A 25,551-nucleotide genomic window follows, 5' to 3' on the forward strand; every position below is an offset into this window, starting at 1 on the left:
GGTCCAGCACCTCGCCATTGCTCCACACTGGGGATCGCCTGGCATGTGGAGGCATAGTCACCTGGAAAGATTCGCTGAGAGCACTCCACGCCTGACTGAGTAAACAGGAAGGGGATTTTCAAAATTCCCAGAGAATTTAAAGGGCAGGTCACCTGAGGGCAGGATACTAGAGTTCAAAGTGATGACCAGAGTGGCTAGAACAGGCATTGTGGGACACTTCTGGAGGTTCATCAGAGCGCACTAACAGGCCAGGGCGTCCACACTGGTGCTGCGGCGCTCCAGCGGGGGCGCATCAAACGTTATTCCACTCGCCAAGGTAGAGTACCAGGAGCACTCTAGCCGCGGAGTCAGTGCGCTCTACATGGCTTGCCAGTGTGGATGCGTCATGAGATAGGGCACCCGGGGCTGCTTTAATGCGCTCTAACTTGCAAGTGTAGCCAAGCCCTAAGACAGATTTGAAAAAAGTACTCTGTTTTATTTAGCATTAGATTACAAATACCCTGCACTCTTTGCTGGAAGCTATTGGAGAAGTGTTTGCCTTGAAGAATGTTTCTGTTAAGAAAATGAGAAAAGAGCTTAGTTTCTGTCTTCTTTGTGAAAGCCTGATTGTCACAGCAGTTTTAATAGTCTCAATTTCCGATAGTTGTGTGTTTTTGTGTATTTATCACAACATGGTTTGCAGTAGATAGCAGGCTGCTTAGCAGACTCTGTAAGCTATCTGTCCAGCTAAATAAACATCTAAATGGGGAAAGCAGCATGCTTCATTGGGCTATCTGTTGTTAAAACTGATTGAATGGAATTTGTAGTTTAATTTGTTTTAAATTTCTTATTAATTTGCTGGATCTAGGTGCTTGTACAGCTGTTAAAATAGAGTTACAAAAATAAAAATAACACATACATACTGAACTGCCTATACAGAAACACAGTAATATCAATTACCCAACATCTGATCCAGCTTTGTGGTATACCTTGAAGACTTACAAATTCAGACTGTTGAACTAGAGGGGCATATGCTCCAGAGCTGAGGATGCATTAGGAAACTGACCAGGGGAATGATGGCTTGAGTGTCTTCACTGATTGCAATGTTGATGATGTCAGACATCAATTTTGGAGTAATGTGGTTCAGAAAACTAGTATTTTATAGGTTAAAACCAGCATCTTAAACTCCACCTGGCTGGATTACAGAGTACCAGTGTTATGTGTGCTGTGTGATATATCATTCACTAAGCAAGGACCCGTGTCCTGTACTAAGTTCAGTTTCCAGATGGTCTTGTGATATAGTCACGTCCAAGTAGAATGCCTTGCAATAGTCTAGGCTTGAGATGAGACAGGCATGGATTATTTTAGCAGCAAGGTTTGTTTCCAAAATTCAAGGCCACAGCCTTCCTGTCATCAGTAGATGTGGGGAACAGGACATAGCGCAGCAGGGAGCACTCTTGGCTAAAACTGTTAGGGCAATCAAGGATCTGAGACCCCCTAAATTGCTAACCTGTTTAAACAAATTGTAGATTTGCCCTCTATCAGAGGTGCTATGATATGATACGGTCAGCTCTTCTGGTTGTTTCATTAAACTACCAGACATTACCTCAGTCTTGACTAGATTGAACCTCAACCACCTAGTTCTCACTCAAGCCCTAATTTAATTAATTCCTGGCAAAGTCAGACCACTGTTGATGTGGAACTGGCATTCTCAGCTTATTAAAGGCACTGCAGTCTATGTCTCCTCGCTCTCCTTCTCAATGTGCTTGCATGCATTTCGTACAGGCAGGGACACAAGATGGAATCCTTCAGCACCCCATCTGACTGAGCCCTCAGGGCAGAAGAGCCTTCACCCAAAACAGTCTTATAGGACTTCTTGCACAAAAGTAGCTGAGCTATTCAAGATGACTCCATCTAACCCTGGTAGGCACCATAGACATTTCAGCAATCCCTCATGGTCAGTTAAATTAAAGATCTAAACAAAAGGGTCTCTACCTTTGTTATATACTGACCGCATGTGACAACAGAAATATTTCAGGACTTCACCCCCCTCCGCATCTAGCCATAAAGAAATGAAGGGTGGTTGTGACCCCAAGGTCAAGAACCCATGACTGAAAGAGTTACCTTTGTTGATAGCTATGATGACGTCTTTGGCCAACATGATCAGTACGGTTTCTGCCCCATAACCAGCCCTGAATCCTAAGTGAATGGGGGGAAGAAAACAAACATTGCCAGAGTTGCCTCACCACAGTGGCTTCAACAAAGCTTTTTCCAGAAGGAAGATCATGCAGATATAGATACTTAGAAAGATTGTCAGTGTCAAAAGATGGCTGCCTGAGCAGAGGCCTTGCAGTGCCTTCCAAAAAACCCCAGCTGGTATCCTGCCTACCCACGCTGCCAAAGGGGATATTGACTTTTCAGGCCAACAGAAGGCCGAGATGGCCTTCACCAACCAGTAAAGGATGAGGTTCTATTTCATAGGCTAAAACTCATAGTTCCTCAGCTCCTATAAAACCTCAGTGAGCAGCATTTGCTGAATTGCAGAGCATGTGAACCCTGAAGATATTGCTCTGGTACTATAAAACTGACAGGTCAGTTCGGAAGTGAGTAGGTTTAATGACGAAGTAATATGAAAATTCCTCACAATGAGAAAATCTTGACTCTGTAACAGAGTTATTTTATTATTTGTATTATGGTAGCACTTAGAGGCCAAACCAAGAATGGAGCCCTGTTGTGCTAGGCAATGTGCAGATGATTGCTTGCATGCTACACAGGCAAGACCAACTCTTTGGGAAAGGGTCAGAGGGTAAATAGAGGGACCATGAAATGACTTGCCCAAGGTCATGCATGTTGTCAGTAGTAGAGCTGGACTACTCTACTAGTAGTAGAGTAGTCCACTGGACTATGCTGCTTCTCAACAGAGCAGAGATAATATGTAAAATAAAATCCTCATTGTGTCTAGACATTGCTAAAGTGCCAAAGGGTAACTAGGATACCTGATTTGCTTAGTATTTGTCAGAAAACTCAGTCTTGAGGGTTCAGGACCAAAACACAATGCTATAAAAATTGACATCTAAATGAATGGGGAGCAATAGAGAAACAGATTCTGGATTTTGTTAAGAAATACATATGCGAGATTTTCATTTTTGATCCTACTCGAATAGCTGATCTCTAAATTTTTCAAAGGAATGCTCTTCATTCTTGTCAGGAGCTGTAATTATTCCCTCCCTGCCTCCCTCCCTCCCTCCCACTCTTCAATGGGGCCTTGAAACACAGCCACCATATTTCTGGCTAAAAAAGGATGTGATGCTTTTTCAGAACCTATTAATGTCACTCCCTGTTTGATGGCAGCAAGGCAATGAAAGGGAGCTGCTTCTACCCTCCTTTTTTGTATTTCTAGCCACTGCAGGCCAAATGTGTGAGAATTTAGGATTGAAAATGAATGTTTCCCTCACATTGGCTATCAATGGAGCTTTCTTCTCGTATATTAAAGAGCTAAAGAATCTTGTTTTGTCTCTAAATTAAGTTTCGATGCTAGCTAGACAAGACAGTGCTGTGTATTTTATCTAGCTTTTTAATTAAAAAAAATACAGTTAAAAAAGATGAATTAAACTACTATTAATTGCCTTTAGGTGCCCTAGAATGAACAAAAAAATATACAGATTTCAAAGCAGAAGTATATAATTTATGTATCTAGCTTTGGAAAAATAGGTAAAATCTTTGAAGCAAGAACAGTTACATTGCTCAGCGCTATGCGGAGTGCCCTCAATACCTATTAGCGTCAATGAGCATTGACTGTGCTCAGCACTTTACAGGAATGGGCCATTAAGAAGAAATGTAAGTGTTGAGATGGGGAGGAAATATAAAAAAACAAAGATTTTAATGAGTTAATGTTCTTTTCCAGATCACATTTTTATGTTGAAATTTATGTAATAGTGGTTTCATTTCAGGGAAAAAGTCCAAATCTTCTCGTCCTGAATCCCCTACAACAACTCCAAACATATCAGTGAAAAAGAAAAACAAAGATGGAAAGGGTAAGTGTGATGGTTTGAGTAGAATGTTTGTCTTCAGTGTTTTAAATTGAAAACTGAATCTGGGTAACATAAGAATGAAGCCTACCAGCTTTCTCAGTATGCAAAAATAAATCTTGTGTTGCCACGCACTCAGAAGACATGGTTGCCACCTTCTATGAAAGCAGGGAGGAGGCAGGGAGAAGGTGGAAAAGTGCAGAAAATCCCTTTGGAAGATACTCAGTTCCTGGGAGGAATAATCCATTCTTCATCTTATTAACAGGATCTTGGGAGATCTTCAACCCCCCACAAACGCTTCTCTGTTTCAGGTCAAGTCTAGAGGGATGCTTTGCATTGTAGTAGTGTTTCTTGGGATGCTGTTGCTTCAACAGCTGATATTTGGAAACATTTTTCATCTGCCTGTTTCTAAATCTGCATAAGGAGATAATCAAAGCTTACAGTTGGGTGGCAGGAAGAGCAGTCCTCTTGTTTAAGAAAAAAGTGAAGCCACCAGAAGAAAGGTGTCACAGAAAGTTCCCTGATAATCCTTCTTCTGCTATCTCAACTCTCGCCCACCTCCCATTAATAAAATCAAAACCAACAGCTAACAGAGAATATAATTTGATAGCATGAATCATTTTATTTTATAGCAAACTATTCATCAGAATCATCCTGTTTTTGCCAATGGATCCTAATATTCTTCAATTGTTTTCTTGTTTGGCATGGCATAAGCTATTATTTACTGCACATATTATATGTAATTGTTAAAACATGAAAGTAAGGATATCTTGAACCTGTGAAGAATCATCCTGTGGGCCCCAATTCAGCAAAGTACTTAAGCACCTGCTTAATTCCCAGTCAGTAGAGTGGTATTGTAGTGTATATTTAACTGCTTTGCTGAACAGGACTGGACTTGAGTTCTTTGCTGATTCAGAGCCAAAGATGGCAAAATAATAATGTTCTGTTAAGAAATAATTCAGTTGGAATGGAAGAATAGTCACGTGTAGGAATTCTCAACCCAAAATTACAGTCTGTTCAGAAAGTAACAGGCACTCAGTTCCTGGAGCTTTGTTGTATTTGTGACTTAAATAAAAGTTAAGAAATTAATATAACTGTGCATTTGGGGGAGTTTATATCTCCTGAAAGGCTTTATTTCTTTCTTTTAGGAAATACAATTTATCTTTGGGAGTTTCTCTTAGCACTGCTCCAGGACAAAGCTACGTGTCCCAAATATATCAAATGGACTCAGAGAGAAAAGGGCATTTTTAAACTGGTAGATTCCAAGGCTGTGTCCAGATTGTGGGGAAAGCACAAAAACAAACCTGATATGAATTATGAAACAATGGGCAGAGCTCTCAGGTATGTGAGTGTTAAATAGTTGATTATTTTTGTCACAACATTTTCATATATTGAAAGCTCGCTGTAATCTGTTTAACATCTGTGAAGGGCTTTTTCCTAAGATGAGCTCCAGTTTTTGAAATATGAAGCTGTTTTTTTTAAGGGCAGGGGCGCAGGGGAAGGAGGGAGAGGTGGCGGGGAGGACTAAAGAAATCTAAAAGTTAAAAGCATAATTTGAAGTTTCTACAGAGCAAACTATACAGTAGAAGATTAAAAAAAGATTAGGATATATACTGATGTCCAATGACAAATCTGCTTTATTGGCAGAAATTTGTTTTGTGGGGTTAACAAAGTGCTTAAAGTGCAAGTATATGTAATTCTGTAGAAATCCTGCAAATTCAGAGCTTTCTTTTTTATTGGGTCTGGATTTTTTTACACTTCTTTAATATGGATAATATTGGATTGATTGTTTTAAATGAATGCAACTTTACTGAAGAGGCAAAATATCTGATTTATGTATAGTAAGCTGTACAACTTGCATGGAGTGTGGTTTTTTATGCTTTGCACATTTAAAGAAATAGAGGTAAATCATCCCTAACCTAAAAAAATTAGTGACGCCCATTGCAAATGAAGCACCTTCACTTCTATTGTAAAAACTATTGTAAAACTAATAAATTCAATACAATCATTTCCATGGTCAGTTACCCAAAGCATTACTGGTAACTGATATATCTCCCACAGTAGTTAATAATGTAGGATGATTTGAGAAGCCAATACTTCCTCAAGACCAAGCACAGGCAGTTTCAGGAGACTGAAAAGTCTGAGTGACAAGCCTTTACAACAAACTTCCGTAAACTAAACTTAAAGATGACCATCAAATTATTTGGACTAATTGTATTAACTTTAATATGTGCCAAATGACCCAGTTTCAAATCCAAGCTATGAGGGTGTTCCTCCCCAGCAGAATTCAGGTCTGTGCATACTTCCCCAATTTGCATGTACAGATGACTAGAAAAGGATTTAATCATATATGAGTACTTGTGCAAACTGGAAACTTGCTCATACAGAAAAGTTTGTGCAAAGTAGGTGAGCAATTGCACAACCATATATGGATGCAAGCCTAATTTTAAAACATTTTCCCTATTGTTTGGAGATTCTAAGCACTACTGTAATAAAAATAAAAAATTTGCTTAAAGCACTCTCCCCACCCCAACCTCTATATTTTTGCACCTTTATTGTAAGTCAATTTGTAACACAATGGAAAGTAATGTTTCCCTATCCCCTCCCCTTTGCTCTACAAGAACCTTATAGTGATATGTAATTTAGTTCTTTATATAGTCTATATATTATGCACTTTATATAGTAAAGAAAGAATTTGAATATTTGACAGAGATGGGAGATTTGAGGCAAGATATTGCCATTTTACCAGGATTATCAAAGTGTCATTTAACACTAGGCATTGTGATAAAAAAAATAATAATATTGGTATCATGAAGTGCAAGTTGCTTTGAGTGATATATAATATGTCTCCCTCCTTGAGCATAAAGAAGGGTAACAGAAAATGTCAGTAGGCAATGATTGTTATTTAGATTTATAAACAAAAACCCCTCCACTTCATTGCTGATGATGATTTGTCTTTTTTCATAGCCAATTATGCTATATAACTTGTTGATGTATGTGCCTGCTTTGAACAGATACTATTACCAAAGAGGTATACTGGCTAAAGTAGAAGGTCAGCGTTTGGTGTATCAGTTTAAAGAAATGCCGAAAGATCTTATCTACATAGATGATGAGGATCCGAGTCCCAGTACCGAGTCTTCAGATTCCTCTTTATTGTCAACAACTGTGACTAATAGAAACCAATCAGGCAGATCTAGAGCATCTTCTAACACAGGAACAAGAGGAGGATCCACCACAGTTCTAAAAACAACAGGGAACTCTAAGTCTACTAAACTTAAGGACCCCGTGGAAGTTGTACAACAGCAGATACCTGGTTTTACAACTGATGTTTTGAGGACAATGCAATCTGCACAGCCAATACATCCAACTCAGCTTTTTCGGACAGTTCATGTAATGCAGCCAGTGCAATCCATCGCAGAAGGACATGCAACTGTAGCTAGTAACATGCAGGATGAAACATTACATTCCTCTGTTCAGAATATAAGGTAAGAAAATGTAAAGGAAGTTGATTTATGAACATTTTCACGATCCAATGTGGCTGTTTTCTATTTTGCCACATTGCTCTCCTCTTAATTCAGTTATTGTGATATGAAGACAGTGTGAATGATCAATAAATTGGTCTGGTTTTTTTGTTACATTGTAAAATGGGTACTCTGCTAAGACACTATATTTAGGAAAGGGAAGAAAATTGCAAATCTTAATTCTGCAGCATTACAGTAGCAAAGAATCTTTAGGACTTTGAGAAGAAAGCAGAAAAAAGTTAACATTCTTGACAACACTGATTTCTCTTTATTTGGTTCCTATGCCACTGTTATGTTTATTAATTCTGCTTTTACTCAGCATTTTCAACATTAACCCAAACAATGTGTGTTTTACATTAATGCTTTTTAAAAAGAATTTTCTTGGGATTTAATTTCATTCTTGACATACCCATCGCCTTATAAATTGTAGTGTGTCGTCTCTTTCCTCTTTTTGTGTATTCCACCTATTAACAGAGATAACAGGGCAAAGCACTAAAGTGGCACCCCACTGTCATTGTTGGAACAGCACCCAGTATGCTTCCATACCTCTTCTGTTTATAAAAGATAGTTATCAGTATGGCCTTCTGAGACTTTTACGTGTTTACTAATGTTGGGGGAGACAGTCACATTTCAGTGCAGCCCTTAACTGGTAAGTTAGACACTAATCAAGTACCTTTATGTTACTGTTTTGCACCTTCAAGTCATTGGTGGTGTATTGACTAGAGATGCCTCAAGAACAATCACTTAGAGCTATACCACACTGAAAGATTATTTTGTAATTCTGGAGTTGCAAGGAAGGAACCGTCTTACTTAAAATCTTTAAAAGAACAATATTGAGTTGGGTGTATATTTTTTTTCTCGTTTAAAATTCGATATTATGAAACATCCCCAGCACTTTAGTCCACATTTTACCATTAAGTGACACTAGTGCTATTTCCCTCTCTTTTTTTCTTCTCTCCCCCTTAAAAACATTATTCAGAAGCATCTTATCAAATTCTGATTTGCATGAATAGACCCACATGATTCTCTGCGACTGAAGCATGGAACTCTGACAAATTTAAATCAGTAACATTAATCTGATCACAACTCCATTTCTCAGTTTCAAGAAGATGATTTTATTCTTTCATCTCTCTGTGCTAAGAGAAGGATTTTTTAAAGGTAAACAATAATGAAATCACCACTGATTTAAAAGGAGGAGAGACTGCATCCTGAGTGGCAGAGTAGCCAGGTTTTTAAGCACTGATGTCTACAGCTGGGCTGTTCAGCCCCCACAAACTAATAGAATATAAAGGAGTCAATAAGAAGTTTTAAGGAGACACAGAGAATAGTCAGAAAACTGTGGATTTTCCATATATGTATATATGAAGTGGCAGACCACGACTATAGTCTCAAACCAGAAAAATGATTTTATGTTACTTATTGTTTGCTTGGAATAAACGTAGTTTTAGGTAATACACATGATCCATAATCTCGCTGCTAATTGTTCTAAAAGAAATGTAATTATAAAATGTTTTCTCTCCCATGTTGCTATATGAAAACCCCACATAAATCAGGGGAAATTCACTAGCCAATGGACTATGTAGGGGAAACAGCAATTAGTGAAACTATCTCCAAAGGGTTGTCAAATGAACAAAGTAAACAAATCTAAAAAACATTTTTCTCTGATATTTCAGTTATATTAATAAGTTATCTTTAAAATTAGTGAATAAAAACAGAATTATGATTTTCAAGTTGATGCTATCCATTTTAACACTCTTTTTCATTCTTAATTTCGGTGAAGCTTGTATGTTAGGACCATTTCAAAATGTACTTAAGGGAGAGAAAAGGTACATGTGATCCAGAAGTTTAGATAAATGTAATCATGGAGAATTTGGCAGGATTTAAAAAAGAAAGTTGATGAAAGTAGATTTAAAAAAAAGTAGATGGCTGCTTGCTTTCCACAAGACAAAGCAACTTCTGAGGGAAGTTTATTTATACCATATAAGATGAAGTTTTGAACTGAATTAAACACTAACATTTAGCATAAAAGTGAGAGACAATTTAAAGTTAGTCTCTCTTAGTGCTGTGTTTTTAATATTCCTTCATACACCAAAGAGCTTTAAAGCCTAATTGCAAAGCCATTAAATGCTGTATAACAATATGACTTCAGAGATAACTAAGGATTTAATTATTCATCAGTCTCAAAAAGTGACTCAGATAATATAGAGGAAGCAAATGGATGAAGAAATAAATGACTGAGGTCATGCAGTGACATCTAAGTCAGGAGAACAATGCTATGAAACATTAATAGGGAAACAGTACAGCGATTTGTAGAGTAAGAAGGATACCCATACTGAGCCATTTCAGGATTACCTAGCAAAAACTTCCTGAACAATCTGCAAGATTTAATCAGGAGGGCAGGGAAGCAAAGACAATAATGCATCCAAAAGTTGCAAAACTACATGTTGCTATTTCAACATCCTGTTGTGTTTAAAATATTTCACAACTGGACTGTGGGCAGTAGTTTTAAAGGAGAAAAGGAGGAAGTAGCAGTAACACTAGCATGAAGCTCAAATGAAACAACAGAGCCCTTAAACACTGTCTTAGACTCCCATATTACAATGATGGGCAGCTGTTTTTATTTTTTTTAAGCATAATGTAGAAATATTTCTGTGGTTTATGCTTTGCTAGATATAATGACAAATCCAAGACACTCAGATTAAAGGAAAAAATGATCTGGTCTAGTCAATATAATACATAATTAATTGTAAAAGGTTTAGTAATTGATAACCAAAAAAAAAAGCAAGTATTCTAGCTGCAGAGGTGCATGGGGGATCAACACTAGAAATACATTTTAAAAGTTTCCATCTGACAATGGTGGACTAGGTAAGCTGTAAATTGAGGGGCTGATGAGTAAGGCTATGTTTTAGTCACGGATATTTTTAGTAAAAGTCATGGACAGGTCACAGGCAATAAACAAAAATTCACAGCCCATGACCTGTACATGACTTGTACTATATACCCCTGACTAAATCTTGGGGCAGGGGGCTGGGGCAGGGGGGGATCCCAGGGGGCACCAAGCGTGCTGTGGGGTGGTGGCCCGGGGGCGCTGCAGGACTCCCACTGGTTCTGGGGTGGGGGCAGATGATGGTGTGTGGCCCAGGACCCCACCTGGTGCTGGGGGGGGGGGCAGGGAAGAGCATTGGTGGGGCTGGCTCAGGCTCCCAACCTGGCTACCTGCCTCCCCAGAAGTGGCAACATCCCCCTCCCTCAGCTCCTAGGCGGTGGCATGGCCAAGGAGCTCTGCGCGCTACCTCCACCCCAAGTGCTGGCCCTGCAGCTGCCATTGGCCGGGAACTGCGTGCAGAGCTGCCTGGCCATGGCTCTGCCTAGGACCTAAGGGAGGGGTATGTCGCCGCTTCTGGGGAGCCCTGGAGTTAAGTGCTGCCCAGAGCCCTCACCCCATCTCCTGCCCCAACTGCCTACCCCTGCCCCCTTCCACACCCAAACTCCTGCTGTTACGGAGGGGAGGGGGAGCTCAGTGGCTTGAGACTGCCCTAGCAGCAGCTGGTGCGATTGGCCCCGGGCCAGGTGCACCAGCCACTGCAGAAGTCACGGAGATCCCGGAAAGTCACGGAATTCGTGACTTCAGTGACCAACGTGACAAACTCGCAGCCTTACTGATGGGCCATACAAATTCACTGGATGTTCCTGGCTGGTTACAGTTGATCTAGGATATATCTCAGGTCCAAATTCAAAAAAACTAAATGTCCTTGTAAAGTTTTACCAGGGCAGTCTTGGGAGTTTTGATGAGATTGAAAACATTTAATTTTTTTCTGAAATGTACATTTTAGGGTCTCTCTCTAGTAAGGTTCAAAACCGTTTTTTTCAGATACATTTATAGCTATATCAGTTTGTACCCATACTCATCATTTCCTTGTAGGAACCTCCATAAAGGATCAGATCTACAGGTAGTCTAGTGTCATGCCACATACAACAGACAGTAAGAGGAAGGTGCCAGGAATCCCATAATGAACACAACCTACTCTGTGGAAGTTTTTCTGAGCCCTACATTTTAGTGGTTGGCCTATACCTTGAAGCATGAGGGGTTTTATTCTTTTTAATTTCTTTATCCTGTCTAATGTAACTTTTGGATTGTGTTATCCATATAAATGTCTCATCCTCTTTAGAATCCTGCTAAGCACTTAGCTTTAGTAATATTTTTTGGCAAGAATTCTATGTGGTTATCTACCTGTTGTGTAGAAAAGTTTTTTTTTCTTTTTTAAAGTTTAAATTGGTGGCCTCTTTAATAAAAAGAAAAGGAGTACTAGTGGCACCTTAGAGACTAACCAATTTATTTGAGCATAAGCTTTCATGAGCTACAGCTTACTTCATCGGATGCATGATTAAGTGAGCTGTAGCTCACGAAAGCTTATGCTCAAATAAATTGGTTAGTCTCTAAGGTGCCACTAGTACTCCTTTTTCTTTTTGCGAACACAGACTAACACAGCTGCTACTCTGAAACCTGGTCTCTTTAATATTTTCCAGCTGCCTTCTGAGCAGTAGTCTGTAGCATGCAGCGTTTCTGCTAATGGGCTTATTTTAAGAAAAGAAAACTGCCTACACTTGACATGATAGTTATATTAGCTACAATCATGTTTGAAAACTATTGTCAAACTAGATTTGTGCCTGACCGACCTTTTTTTAAATGTGGCTATAGCTAGTCCGTTCTTTTCTCAGCTGAGGACAGAACTTTTCAGGGACAGGATTGCAGCTCTTCTGTCATGACCTTTTCCATTTTCTCCAAGAAAAGTAGATACTACAAACTGAAGTGCAGTTAAAAACATAGGGCTTAATTCTTCCAAAGGTGTAAGGCAATATTGTTGTTTGTACTTGTAGAAAATGGGTATAAAATGTGTAAATGAGTTAAAAATTCAGATTTGATAGCATTCTACACCTGCGCATAGGTGCTGGTCCTGGGGGTGCTACCGCACCCCCTGGTTTGAAGTGGTTTCCATTATATACAGGGTTTACAGTTTGGTTCAATGGCTCTCAGCACTCCCACTATAAAAATTGTTCCAGCACCCCTGCACCCACGTTGCATAGGTGTAAATGACTGCACCAGCTGCAAGGCAGACTAAGTCAACTTCACATTCTCCATCATCATTTATAGCTCCTTTTTGTTACATTAGTGTTCAGTAATAAACTAGCAACAGCATAGAATGATGCCCTAGGGAATTTTTTGCAAGACTGACAATACACTGTCTTGCCCACAGAAATCTAACAGAGCAGTGAGGAAAGAGTTAGGTGTGGAAGCTTTTGGAGAGAAAAAATTGTTAAAGTGCACCAAAATCTTATCTAATTTAGCCTATGCCTAAAGAGAATAGAGCTTTTTCTGACTAGTTCAAGCTGTTTGAACTGCTGCTTTACCTATTTTACTTTTCTCTTAATGAAAGGACTTCCTATGTGATTTTAATGCCTAAACCCCATGGGCCAAGTTCTTCTCTGATACAATGGAAGTAAGTAATCGTGAACAGAATTTGGCACGAGCTGTTTGCAATGACTAAACACAAATATAAATGTTCCTGTGGATCAGCATTCTAATTAGAAATCTTTTTCAATAAAATATTGGTCACTTAAGAAAAATCTATTTTCACATGAATCTCTGTTTAACACTTGTAAAATAGTTATGTTCATTTTCAACTGGAATAATTTACTGTAATCCTTGTGTATCTGTGTACAAAGGCACTTGAAGGAATAATTGGGGACCTGTAATGGTAAAAGTAGACCATCATAGACCCAGACACATACAATGATTTCAGTTTACTTTTAATCTTTAAGCAGTAGTGATTTCAGACATAACATTTCAGACACGGAGGAGAGATGTTCTGATGTTACTAATGTACAAAGAATGGAATCATGAGCATATTGCGAACCGCAGCCACTGGGAGCTGCGGGGGGCCATGCCTTCGGACAGTCAAGGTAAACAAAATGTCTCGCAGCCCACCAGTGGATTACCCTGATGGGCCACATGCCAAAGGTTGCTGACCCCCTGAGTTACTAGGTGGGCTGATAAAAGCTGAAGCTGATTCATCATGCAGCTTGACCTTTGTGGGTAACCCCATGGTATAGCATGTTGCAGTAGTCCAGCTTGGAGCTGACATGAACATGATCACTTTGATGCTTCTTGGGGGTGCCCAGAGTTGTGAAGCACCTCGCTACCACCTGCCCTTAGTGTGAGGAAGTCTTGTCTGTGCCGGCTGACTGAGTCCTGACTGAGCACTCTGACTCCACCAGCCATGGGCAATACAAGCACTCCCCTCTAGGCCTTGCAGGCCCCGCTGTCACTGTACAAGTTAGCAATTGGCACACCCCAACCCTCAAGGCCTCTGGGGGTCTCCCTGGAGAGTCCAGTGCCTGCTCCACTGGACAATCACAATGCTCACAGATTCGCTGCTTCCAAAGAAGCAGCACACCCCAGCTTACCAGTTTCACCTCACATCACCACTCTTCTTGACACACAGCACTTAGAGATATATTTATAGAGAAAAAAACTAAATGTTTGTTTAACAAGGTATCAAGATTTAAGTGATAGCAAATAGAAGTATTGGAAAGAAATGGTTACATATAAAAATCATAACACCAATTCTGAGACTTTTAGAGGAGAAATGATAACCCAAAGTTCTTCAAGTGTTTTACAGCCAGGCTTGGCTGTGATCTTCCATTCATGAGACAAATCGTGCTGTCAGCTTGCCTCCTCAGTGAAAGATCCAGGGTGTCTGTACCCCCAGATATATCAAAACAATTCATTGTCCTTATTCATAAGCAGGATTCCCCCTGATGATTGTTTTTTTCCTGTATACCGCTTTCTTGTAGATTTCGCAATCTCTTAATCAGCATCTGGCTCAGCACGCAAATAGGCCTGCATTGTGGGGCACGCAATGATGAGACAGAGAGATATGCGTCGCCACCCTCTGCCTGAAAGGAACCTGTTACCTGCCTTAGTAATATAATTTTCAGTTTGGAGACATAACTCCTTAAATATTATCTCTACATAAGTTTCACCATGATGACTAGTGGGCTACTGGTTTTCAGACCACACATGCCACCCTTTTGTAAATTATTAGGCACATATCCGACCCAGGGGATCCCTGTAAAATCTTATGCACCCCATAGCGCTCTGCCAGTTGGCCTCAAGAAGTCACTGAGTCATAATCACCATGGCTAGGTCATTCTCGAGACAAGGGCACAGTTTCCTGCTAGCCAAAGATGAAAGATGTTGCTTCTAGCCACTATTTCAAGGAGTTCAGGAGCAGTGAATAATTCAACAGGACCTAAGACAGTGCACTGCCTTGACCTGAAGAGGGCAGGAACCTTTCAAATGTCTACACTACCCAAACTTTGTAGGCCTTTTTCATTATAAAATGACATGGTGATAAAAATGCCAGTGCCCAGTCTACAGTATACCTTAACTGCCGGTAGCATGAGTTCAGTTACAGTGATGCTGAAAAACAGGTGCAGGTTTGCCTGTTGTAGACTTACCTATAAAGGGTTATAATTCATCAAAATATTTTGCACATCATGCTTATTGTACCATGTGCAGTCATTAATAGTTGTGCAAAGTGGAAATGCTACGAATCTGATTTGGTAGCATTTTGAACCCACTTTATACTCACTTTGCTCAGGTGTAAATAACTATCCAAGGTGAGGGCAATGAAAAACCTGGCACTGTCCTGCCCAGATTTAGTGTGAGCCAGCTGCTTTCCATACAGGTTCCTGTTTCTTTTGGATGCTAAGCCAGCTGGGAAACAGCCCTGGCTATGATGAATATGAAAGAGCTGCAGACCTGGATGAAGTCAGCACACTGAGGTCATTGTAGACCGTGGCATTTCACATCAGCCCCTTACTCAACATTTATGTGACAATGAAAGAGTGGTGACAGGTGAGTATCCTCAGGGAAGAGGAGCAGCTGGCCATCCGGGCCCTCTGGGACATGTGAGAAGAAATGAACAATGCAAATTTAATATGATTTAGACCACCTTTGCTGATGTCTTGAAGGTGGTCAACAGCACCTGCTGATTGATGTGACAAGCCATTGTTAGATCAACTGGCCTCTGCATAGGTACTTTGCTTCTGTTCCTGGCCTAAGGAAATCCTCCATAATTGCAATCAGTGGTGTCTCTGACCTATCCCAAACAGAAACTTAGCTAGGAGTCTAAAATACTGGTGATCAAATAGCCACTGATATAACGCTCCCCAAAAAAGAGAGATTAAAGGTAGGCGACAGATTAGTAGTTGCGAAGAGTGGCTGTGTCAGGTGGTGTTTGTTTGTTTGTTCAATGCATGCTGGACTATGTCCCATGTTTAAAGGTAGCAGAGAAAACCCCTTCTTGAGGAAGGCATTGGTCAACAGTGGGCTGATGTGATCTCTGCAGGCTTTCACCAAAAAGGTCATAAATTCTTTTTGCTGGTGATACCACAGGTTTTTCTTAATGCATTTATGATTGGGCTAAATGCCATCAGGAAAGGTGCTATGATCATCTCTTTCCACTCTGACTAATTTTCCTGGAGCTGGGAAAAGACTGTCTCAGACTCTTTTGCTGTTTGTTTTCATTTCTTCTGCAAGTAGGATCAGAGCTCTTTGCAGTGGGAGATACCTGAGTCTTTGGTTGTGCAGAAGCAGTTTGGATTTATCTAGTTGCCTTTCTTTCCAGGACAGTTCTGCTGGCCATGTTAGCAGGTACTATAGGGTAGGAGGAGGCTTTCTTAGGTATACCACTTAGCTACAGCACAAGTTATTGGGTTCACAAAGTCTTCTGTCATCTGAACTCAAACTTCTTGACTTCATGTGTCAAGGTTACTTGTGGCAACAAAGCATGGGAAAGGATGGTACATCTGAAGAGCGTGATGGATATAGCACCAAATAGGGAGTCAGGAAAATTGGGTTCTCTATGGGCTTGTCTGTCGGAGCAGTTAGTGCTCGGCAAGCTATCGTGTAAATCTGCCTCGCACTAGCCTGCTGCGCACTAACTCTCTGTGTGCACCCTGCGACCGCACACTAAAAGTTCCCTAGCAGTCTTTGATTTACTCTATTTTGAAATGAGAGTAGATCAAAGGACTCTAGCAAATTTTTAATGTGTGGTAGCAGGGCCAATATGGACAGGGAGTGTGTGCTGAGTACTGTGAGAGAGATTTACACCCCAGCTTTCTGTGCACTAGTTGTTTTATATAGACAAGCCTTGTGGCTCTACCATTTACTTAATACATGACCTTAGCTGCTAGAGAAGAAAGGGGAAGGTTCTGACCTTTCTTTGGAGGAGGGGATGTTAAGGCCCAGTATAAGGGTATCCCGTGCCCCTTTCCCCCACCCTTATCTGTGTACATAGGCAGATCAGCAGCTCCAGTGTGTCTGGCTATGTGTTCAGGGGTCTGGTGACCACCAGAGAGAATCCCGTGGATGTGAGGTCTTAGGCCAGTCTATTAGAGGCACTGGTGTGGGATGCACTACATGCCAGCAAGATTTTCCCATTAGATATGACTTGTACAAGTGGATTTACTCCAGTGAATCTATCTTAACTCTTGCACCTGAAGTTGGCTCTAAATTGCATGTCATGTGCATTCCACCTCCCTAGTCCTCCTGGATTTACATTGTATCAATCAATTAGATGAGTGGGGGAAATCTTTTCCCTCTTAAACTATCTGTTCTTACATCTGTATGTTGAGTAACTTATGCTAGGGAATGAATTCTCCTCAGTTCGTCTCTCTCTCTCTCTCTCTCTCTCTGTTTTTCTTTATCTTGCATTATTTAATTTGCTTAGTATATTGTTAAACACTGCTTAACTTGGTTTGTAGCTTCAAGACCTTTGTAGGATTTTTCTCCCCTTTTTTGTGTTTTCGAAGTTTCAGAAGTAAATCGCTATGAATAAACTTGTTTCTGTCACCTGTCAGCTAGTGTTTGCAACATCTCTATTCATCTCCAGATCAGTGACTGTGATGTTGCACAACACTAGATTATAACCACACCCAATGAACCAGTAAATAGATTTTTATCATTTCCCTGCCAGCAGGCTGAAATTAGTGGGGAACATGTCTCATCTTTTCCTCAGTAGTAATCAGAACCTGTATTTTTTCAGCAGTATTTCCTCTTAGCCAATATTGCTCAATAGTCTTGTTTTTTAAAAGTAGTAGCTTCAGAAAGACTCTTGATAGGGCACCACTCACAGACTTGTGCAGTAGCACAAGAAGTATAGTAGAAATGGCGAAATTATTAATAGAGCAAAACATAACAGAAAACAGAGCAGTCTAGAAAAATTCTAGCTGCCTGGGTTTTGGCTGAGTAGTTTGGGAGGTGGGGTTTGTTGAATGAGTAAAATGTCATTATCTTTTCAGTACTATTTGCAGTAAAGGTGGTCAAATAAATTTTTAGTCAGGGCTGGTAGACTTCTGTGTCTAAATCAGCCTTGTTAAATTGGCTGGTTCCCTGGCCAGGAACAAAATCTACTTGCCCATCTTTACTGTAAACATCAGCACATGCAATTCCATACAAAACACACTGCATGAGCATGCGCACCTACCTCACTCACTACTTGGTTGGCTCCCTCCCTCCCAGCATCCCACATTCCATCTTTCTCTTCAGGTTCTCACAGTGCCCAGTGTAATATCTCAGCACTCCAGAAGGGCATTAAGCAATGAGGCTTTTGCAGTGTGTTTCTTTCTCCCTTTTGTGACTTAGTCAAATACACCCCAATTCACTATCATTCATTCCTCTCCCCACTCTGTTACTGCTCATCATCCTGACTTGATCACCGCTCCATTAACTCATAATTGGTCATCTCCATCCTTTAAACTTCCCTTCTTTCTTCCATTCATGGATTATTTTCTGCCTCAACAAATCTATTAACCAAGGGTCAGTTTGGGGAAAAAAGATGATGGAATTCTTTCAAGTTCTGCCCATAAAATATGCTCTGCCTATGTATGTCACTAAAATGGATGCTGCTCACAGTAGATTGTGTAAATATGCAAAATGTAATCATGTGGCACTTAGAGCCTCTTGATTGGGGAAGAATATAAGTCATGGTGTCTCCCAAGGGCTACCCACTTTTGGTATCAAAATGAGCTGTTACAGTGCACATATGTACCCTCCTTGTTTCTTGAGGAATGTAATTTAACAACATTAGCGTTTTAAATTATCATTGCTGCGTGTTACGGTTAACTTCTCACTGAAATGAACAGAATAGTTCATTCTTCAAAGATATTGTTCCAGGCTCTCTGTGGTCTTATCTTTGTATGGGTAACACTCAGCTGAGTTTTTCTTTGCAAGCATAACAACTAGGAGATTTATTATTTTATTTTAAATGGAAGCTGAAATTCTGGAGAATAAAGTAGTAGCTTCAGAGAAGAGCTAGTATGATGTATAAGAACATAAGAGCAGCCATATTGAGTCAGACCAAAGATCCATCAAGCCCAGTATTCTTTCTTCCGTCAGTGGCCAATGCCAGGTGCCCCAAAGGGAATGAACCTAAAAGGTGACCATCAAGTGATCCATCCCCGTCACACATTCCCACCTCCTGGCAAATAGAGGCTAGGGACACCATCCCTGCCCATCCTGGCTAATAGCCATTGATGGACCTATCCTCCATGAACTTATCTAGTTCTTATTTGAACCCTGTTATAGTCTAGGCCTTCACAACATCCTCTGACAAGGAGTTCCACAGGTTGACTGTGCGTTTGTGGGGAAAAAAAATAGTTCTGTTTGTTTTAAATCTGCTGCCTATTAATTTCATTTGGTGGCTCCTAATTCTTGTGTTATGATAAGGAGTAAATAACACTTCCTTATTTACTTTCTCCACATCAGTCATGATTTTATAGACGTCTATCATATCTCTCCTTAGTCATCTCTTTTCCAAGTTGAAAAGTCCCAATCTTATTAATCTCTTCTCATATGGAAGCCGTTCCATACCCGTAATCATTTTTGTTGCCCTTTTCTGAACCTTTTCCAATTCCAGTATATCTTTTTTTGAGATGGGGTGACCACATCTGCACACAGTATTCAAGATGTGAGCATACCACAGATTTATATAGAGGCAATATGATATTTTCTGTGTTATTATCTATCCCTTTCTTAATGATTCCCAACATTCTGTTTGCTTTTTTGACTACTGCTGCCCATTGAGTGGATGTTTTTCAGAGAATTATCCACGACTCCAAGATCTCTTTCCTAAGTCGGAACAGCTAATTTAGACCCCATTATTTTATACGTATTATTGGGATTATGTTTTTCAAAGTGCATTACTTTGCATTTATGGCCACAGATTGGATGTTTTGGAGCCCAGATGTTAACTTCAACAACAGCTTTCAAAGCTGCAGTGACTGCCTTAACCCTTCCATCCCAGTGGGGTCTCCTACCCCTGAGGGAATTCTGTGCCAAAAAATAATAATTCTGCACACAGTATTTGAAAATTCTGCATTTTGTTGTCATAATAACACAATATAATGATGCTGGTTTCAATTATTTTGCTAATTTATTTCAAAATATCTGTCAGCAAGTACATCATCTGTAACAATACAGCCCCAAAAAGAAAAAAAGATTCTGGTAAATTTTTTTTTTGACAAATAGATTCCTTAGTAGGCATATTAATACAGAACTTTGTGTAATTCATTTTAATTACAGTACAGAATTGTATTTCCTGCATATGTCAGAAGCAGTGCGAAGTTAGGGGTAACGGAGGAGCTGCAGGAGAGGGAAGGAGCCTAAGAGTGAACCTGGAGGGTGTTGGGTGTGAGAAGGTTTTTTGCAGGGCAGGAATTGTTAGAGAGTTGGGAAGCCTCCCTCATGCGGACCCTGTCTGACCCCAAGCCTCTCCCATTCAGTCAGGCACGTCTGCCCCGTCCCTGCACTCCCCATCCCTGCACTCCCCATCCCTGTGGATCTCTGCAAACCCCCTCCCCAGGCTCAACGCTCTCACCCCACTAGCTCCTGAGTCCATGCCGTCTGTTCCCCCCACTAGCCATTCTGAACCCCAGTCTGTGACCCCCACAGCAGCCCTGTACGTCCGACTCTGTCCTAACCTGGCTCCGCAGGTAGGGTTCTGTGATGAACTTCTATTCCTTGGGAAATTCTGCAGCACTGGGCAAAGAATTTTGTATTTTCTCACATAAAATACAGAGGCAAAAGCAAAAACTGCAGCATTTCTTAGGCAAAATATTTTTTGTGCAGGAAAATACAAAATTATGTAAGACAGAGGAATTCTGCATGTTCGCAGATGTGCAGAATTCCCCCAGGAGTAGTCTCCTCAGGGTGGTAGCAGCTGCCTCAGTGCCTTACCCTCTGTCAGATTTTAAGTCTTTTCCTGATGGCATGTGCCAGCACCTTTCCTCTGAGCTGTTCCATTTGCAGTGCCACATCTCTCATCTCCATGGAGGTGCTTGCTGGGGGCTCTTGAAATGTGGTCACTAGAGTTTACCTTGAGTTAGCTGGCATGAACTGTAGGCATTTTCACTTCGTGAAAGATAGTGAGGGTGCATCCCCAAATGTTCCTTCCAAGACACATCACTTTGTGGTTTTCTGTACAAATGGTAAAGGTTTACAAAAAAGTGTGTAGGCAAGTCCATAGGGAAGGAGCCACTGGCACGGCTTCCCTCCCTCAAAGGAGAGAAGGCTATGTCGAGGGGTGGAACTGCTTGAGTGGAGACTGGCTGCAATGGCCTGAGGCAGGGCTTGCCCAGAGAATCTTCTGGGCTCAGCCACCTAAGCCTGACACAGAGTGATTGAGTTGAGAGGATTCAACAAGGGCCATTGTAGATGCTTGCTCACTTGCTTTGTTTCTGAATGGAGAAAAAGTGAGTAGAACTCCGTCTACTGGCAAAGAATGCAGTAGCAGTAGCTGCTCCCACAGTGCTGGCCCAACAGCTGCAGTGTCAGTTAAATTAAGTTCACATTTTGGATGGATTTAAATTTATTTTACTTACTATAGGAAAGCATGTATGAGGAGAGAAGGTAGGTGCTGATGGGTTTCAACTGGAGTCAAGTCCAGTTTTCTGTGCTGGAAGGACAGTAGTCCTCCTTGCCTTTCCCCTCCAAATTAATAATTTAAGTACCCTGTGTTGCAAAACACTCATTCAGTAATAGATCTGGGAACATTCTAACATTTTCCTGTTTTCTAATTTTAATAGGACTTTACAGACCCCAGCCCAAGTTCCAGTGGTTGTTTCACCTGGAAACCAGCAGTTGCATACTGTAACACTCCAGACAGTGCCTCTTACAACAGTGATAGCCAGCACAGATCCAGCATCAGCAACAACATCCCAAAAATTTATTCTCCAAGCCATTCCTACTTCGCAGCCAATGACAGTACTTAAAGAAAATGTCATGCTGCAGTCTCAGAAGCCAGTCTCCTCTTCTTCATCTATTGTCTTTAGCCCAGCCCAAGTTCAACAGGTTCTCACCAGCAATGTGCAGACCATTTGTAATGGAACAGTCAACATGGCTTCATCTTCATCCTTCAGTGCTACTACTCCTGTGGTAACTTTTTCACCGAGCAGTTCACAGATGGTTGCTCATCCATCTGGCACAGTGATCACTTCAGTTATCAAAGCACCAGAAACTAAACAGACTGTTATACAAGAAATGATGAAAGAGGAGGTAGAAGAGGACACAACAGATGATACTGAGCAGTCAGAGCAGAGGTTCCAGCAGCAGCCTTTTGTGATGGTGGTATCCAGTTCAAATGGATTTCCATCTAACATGCAAGTGAAACAGGAAAGTGAACAGTTGGAATCCAATTTATATTAATAAACAAAAAAATCCCTGTGGATGATTATTTTCATAAATGTGATGGGACCTTTACAGTTGTGTGTATATATATGATTTGATTCTGAAGCAGATGTTACAAAGCTACTTAATTTCTACAGTTAATTGTTAGAAGTCCTGCATTAGAATGAGTTTTGATTTTTTGTTAATTGCTAAATGTTATAAAAATATAAAATGATGTAGTGCTCATTTTTCAAAACACAAGCATGAAGGAACATGCATTTTATACTATGAAGACTTTGCTGATTTTTTTGTCAAAAGTTCCAAATTTCTTACATATTATGCATTTTCAGTTTTGCTAATTTACATTGCAATACCATATTATAACATTTTCTATTTAATCTGTAAATGTGTCATTTAACTTTTAAAACAACCGTTACTTTCTACAGAACAGCATTTTCATTCCATGTGTGTGAATCTTACCAAGTTTACCGAATACTTATTGCATAACAATGAACTATGTCAGATTTTACTTTGAATAATGGATAGTGGCAACCAAGCTTCCTCTTGTTGCATTTTTGCAGCACAGTCGTTTGGGTGTGCAAAATAAAAATACACTCCCATTAAGAGAATACATAAAGCATTTACATATACCAATAATGGACAATGCCAGATCTATATGTTTTTATATACACACATCAAATATACTTAATTACAGAAACTAGTGGCATTGCTACGGGTGCAATTATTTCATACTATTTTGTGGCTATGAAGTTAAACAATCTTGCTTTCTATTTCAGATTATTTTGTATGGGGGAAAAGTGAAATGTATACAATTTATGCAAGTGTGCTGAGATAAATACTTTTGAGACTCTTTTTCAATTGTAAATAATGTACATTTAATTTCACAAAAAAGTTTTTCAGCTAATTTGTTTCCATAGAGCAATTTTTGATAGATACAAATAAGATCACTATGTTTAGAGATCTAATGTTATATGTATTCATATTACAGAGTGAATTTGTATTTAAAGACAAATTTTTAAATGACGGAACCCTACTGAACCTGGGTTCTTTGTCTTTTGTATTTTTAATTGGTTTATTATGAAAATAAATCAAGTGGAAATTTTTTTCTGTATTTACTTTAGAGTTTTCTTACCAATACATGAATATAGTGTTTCTGGCAATCTGAACTGTATTGAGAAATAGAGCAATATGATTAATTAGTGATGGTCTGTGATTTGGAACACATTAGCAGATGAGCAGTTTACGAATCAGTTCAGGAGAACTCAGGATGAGAAACTGATTCTCAAGCTGTTTGTCTGAGGATGTGACAGCACTATGCAGTACTGCTATAGGAAAAGGTGAACTTCAGCAGTTAAGGTGAAGAATGAGCTAAGTTCAGAAATATGTGCTAAACAGGTCCATTCATGTGGCATTGGGCACAGATGGTTTAAACTTTGTCCCCTTACACTCACCTGTGAAAGCCTCTGTCAATCCACAAATGCATAATTCTGGGACATCACTGATACTACAGATTGCATAGGACTTCTGGGATCAGTGATACCACAACATGTTTCATTCTGGATTGTCTTAATAGAACACAGAAGTACTGGATGATTTCGCAAAGTATATGGGGAGGAGAAAGGGTGCTTAAAAACACATTATCCTAATATCTCTTCTTGGGAACTTTAAAGAAACATTTTCTAGGCTTAATTCAGTTTTAATTTTAGTTCGCAGTTCTTTAAAGTTCAATTGGTTTCCATAGCAAACCCCTTTACCAAGGAGGTATAGCTCTTGGCCATTTTAATTTACATCAGAGTGAAAGTTTGACAGAATTTGTATACTATTTGAATTTTAATTATCTTGTGTTAAACAAATCCGAAGTATTTTGAGAAGTTTTGTGTATTTTTGCAAAAAAGTTCATAACATGGAGTATTGCAAGTTCTTTCAGGGAGGGAAATACTTAAAATTAATAAAATTCTACTAATTATATTATGCATAATGTGAAAACCAGGTAAAAAGCTCATGGATTCAGAACTGAATATTCAGGATTGTTAATGGTTTGGTTCAAAAAATTAAAATCCATCCTCTCATTGGATTTAGTACTCGATAGAATAATTCTGATACTTAGATTGATGGGAGCAGTTATGTGGTTAAAAAGCACTTGTACATAAAATAAATCTTAGGAAAACATTGCTATTATAACTGAAACCTCTATGAATTATAGTATTAGCATAAATTTCATTTTTTTTCTAACGAAGTAGCAGCAGAAATGTGGTAGGCACTGTAACCGCACACACAATAGTCCCCATCCTGAAATCCTTACAGTGAAGGTGGACTAGGCACCTTACTGAAAATGGAGCTTTGATTGCTGATTGGGCCTGTATGCCACAATATAAATATTTAGTAATACAAGAAAAACTGAGGTGATATTTAAAAACCATTCCCTTCTGTGACTCAGTCACCTTGTTATCTCCTGCCTCCAGCAAGAGGAAGGTTTGTTTGTGCTTGACTGGATGTCGGCTTCCTGATACAGTACTCCCAGTCTGTTAGCTACCCAAACGATCTCCTCAGGGCCTGCCAGTCCAAACTTTCATGGATTCCAAGGCCAGAAGGGACCATTGTGCTCATCTAGCCTGATCTCTTGTATAACACAGGCCACAGAACTTCCCCAAAATAATTCCCAGAGCAGATCTTTTAGAAATGCATCCAATCTTGATTATAAAAAGTTTAATGATGGAAAATCCACCAAAATCCTGGATAAATTGTTCTAATGGTGAATTAACATGTCAAAAATTTAGTTTATTTCCAGTTGAAATTAATCTAGCTACAACTTTCAGCCACTGCATTGTTATACCTTTATCTCCTAGATTGAAGCGCTGATTATTAAATATTTGTTCTCCATGTAGATACTTCTAATCAAATCACCCCTTAACCTTCGCTTTGTTAAGATACATAGACTGAGCTGCTTCACTGTAAGAAATGTCCTTTAATCCTTTAATCATTCTTGTGACTCTTCTTTGAACCCTCTCCAATTTATCGATATCCTTTTTGAATTGAGGGCACCGGAACTGGACACAGTATTCCAGTGGTGATCATATCAGTGCTAAATACAGAGCTAAAATAACCTAATTCCTATTAGAGATTCACCTTTTTATGCTTCCAGGATTGCATTAGCTCTTTTGGCCACAGTGTGACATTGGAAGCTCATATTCAGCTGATTATTTACCACAACTCCCAAATCTTTTTCAGCATCTCTGCTTCCCAGGAGAGAGTCCCCCATTCTGTAAGTATG

At 39.8% G+C, this 25,551-nt stretch overlaps 1 protein-coding gene across 7 annotated transcripts in view; it reads left to right on the forward strand.

Annotated features, from left to right (window-relative positions):
* Positions 1–23,383, forward strand: part of ELF1 (E74 like ETS transcription factor 1) — a 143,024-nt gene extending 119,641 nt beyond the window's left edge. For all 7 annotated transcript variants that reach the window (XM_077812111.1, XM_077812100.1, XM_077812091.1 and 4 more), the window contains 4 exons: positions 3,930–4,013; positions 5,156–5,348; positions 7,022–7,492; positions 21,680–23,383. In XM_077812111.1, the coding sequence (XP_077668237.1) occupies positions 3,930–4,013; positions 5,156–5,348; positions 7,022–7,492; positions 21,680–22,298 (1,367 nt within the window). In that variant the 3' untranslated portion in view covers positions 22,299–23,383. The remainder of the gene's footprint in view (positions 1–3,929; positions 4,014–5,155; positions 5,349–7,021; positions 7,493–21,679) is intronic.
* Positions 23,384–25,551: the final 2,168 nt, after the last annotated feature.

The sequence above is a fragment of the Eretmochelys imbricata genome, chromosome 1, assembly GCF_965152235.1.
Source record: "Eretmochelys imbricata isolate rEreImb1 chromosome 1, rEreImb1.hap1, whole genome shotgun sequence".
Classification (NCBI taxonomy): Eukaryota; Metazoa; Chordata; order Testudines; family Cheloniidae; genus Eretmochelys; species Eretmochelys imbricata.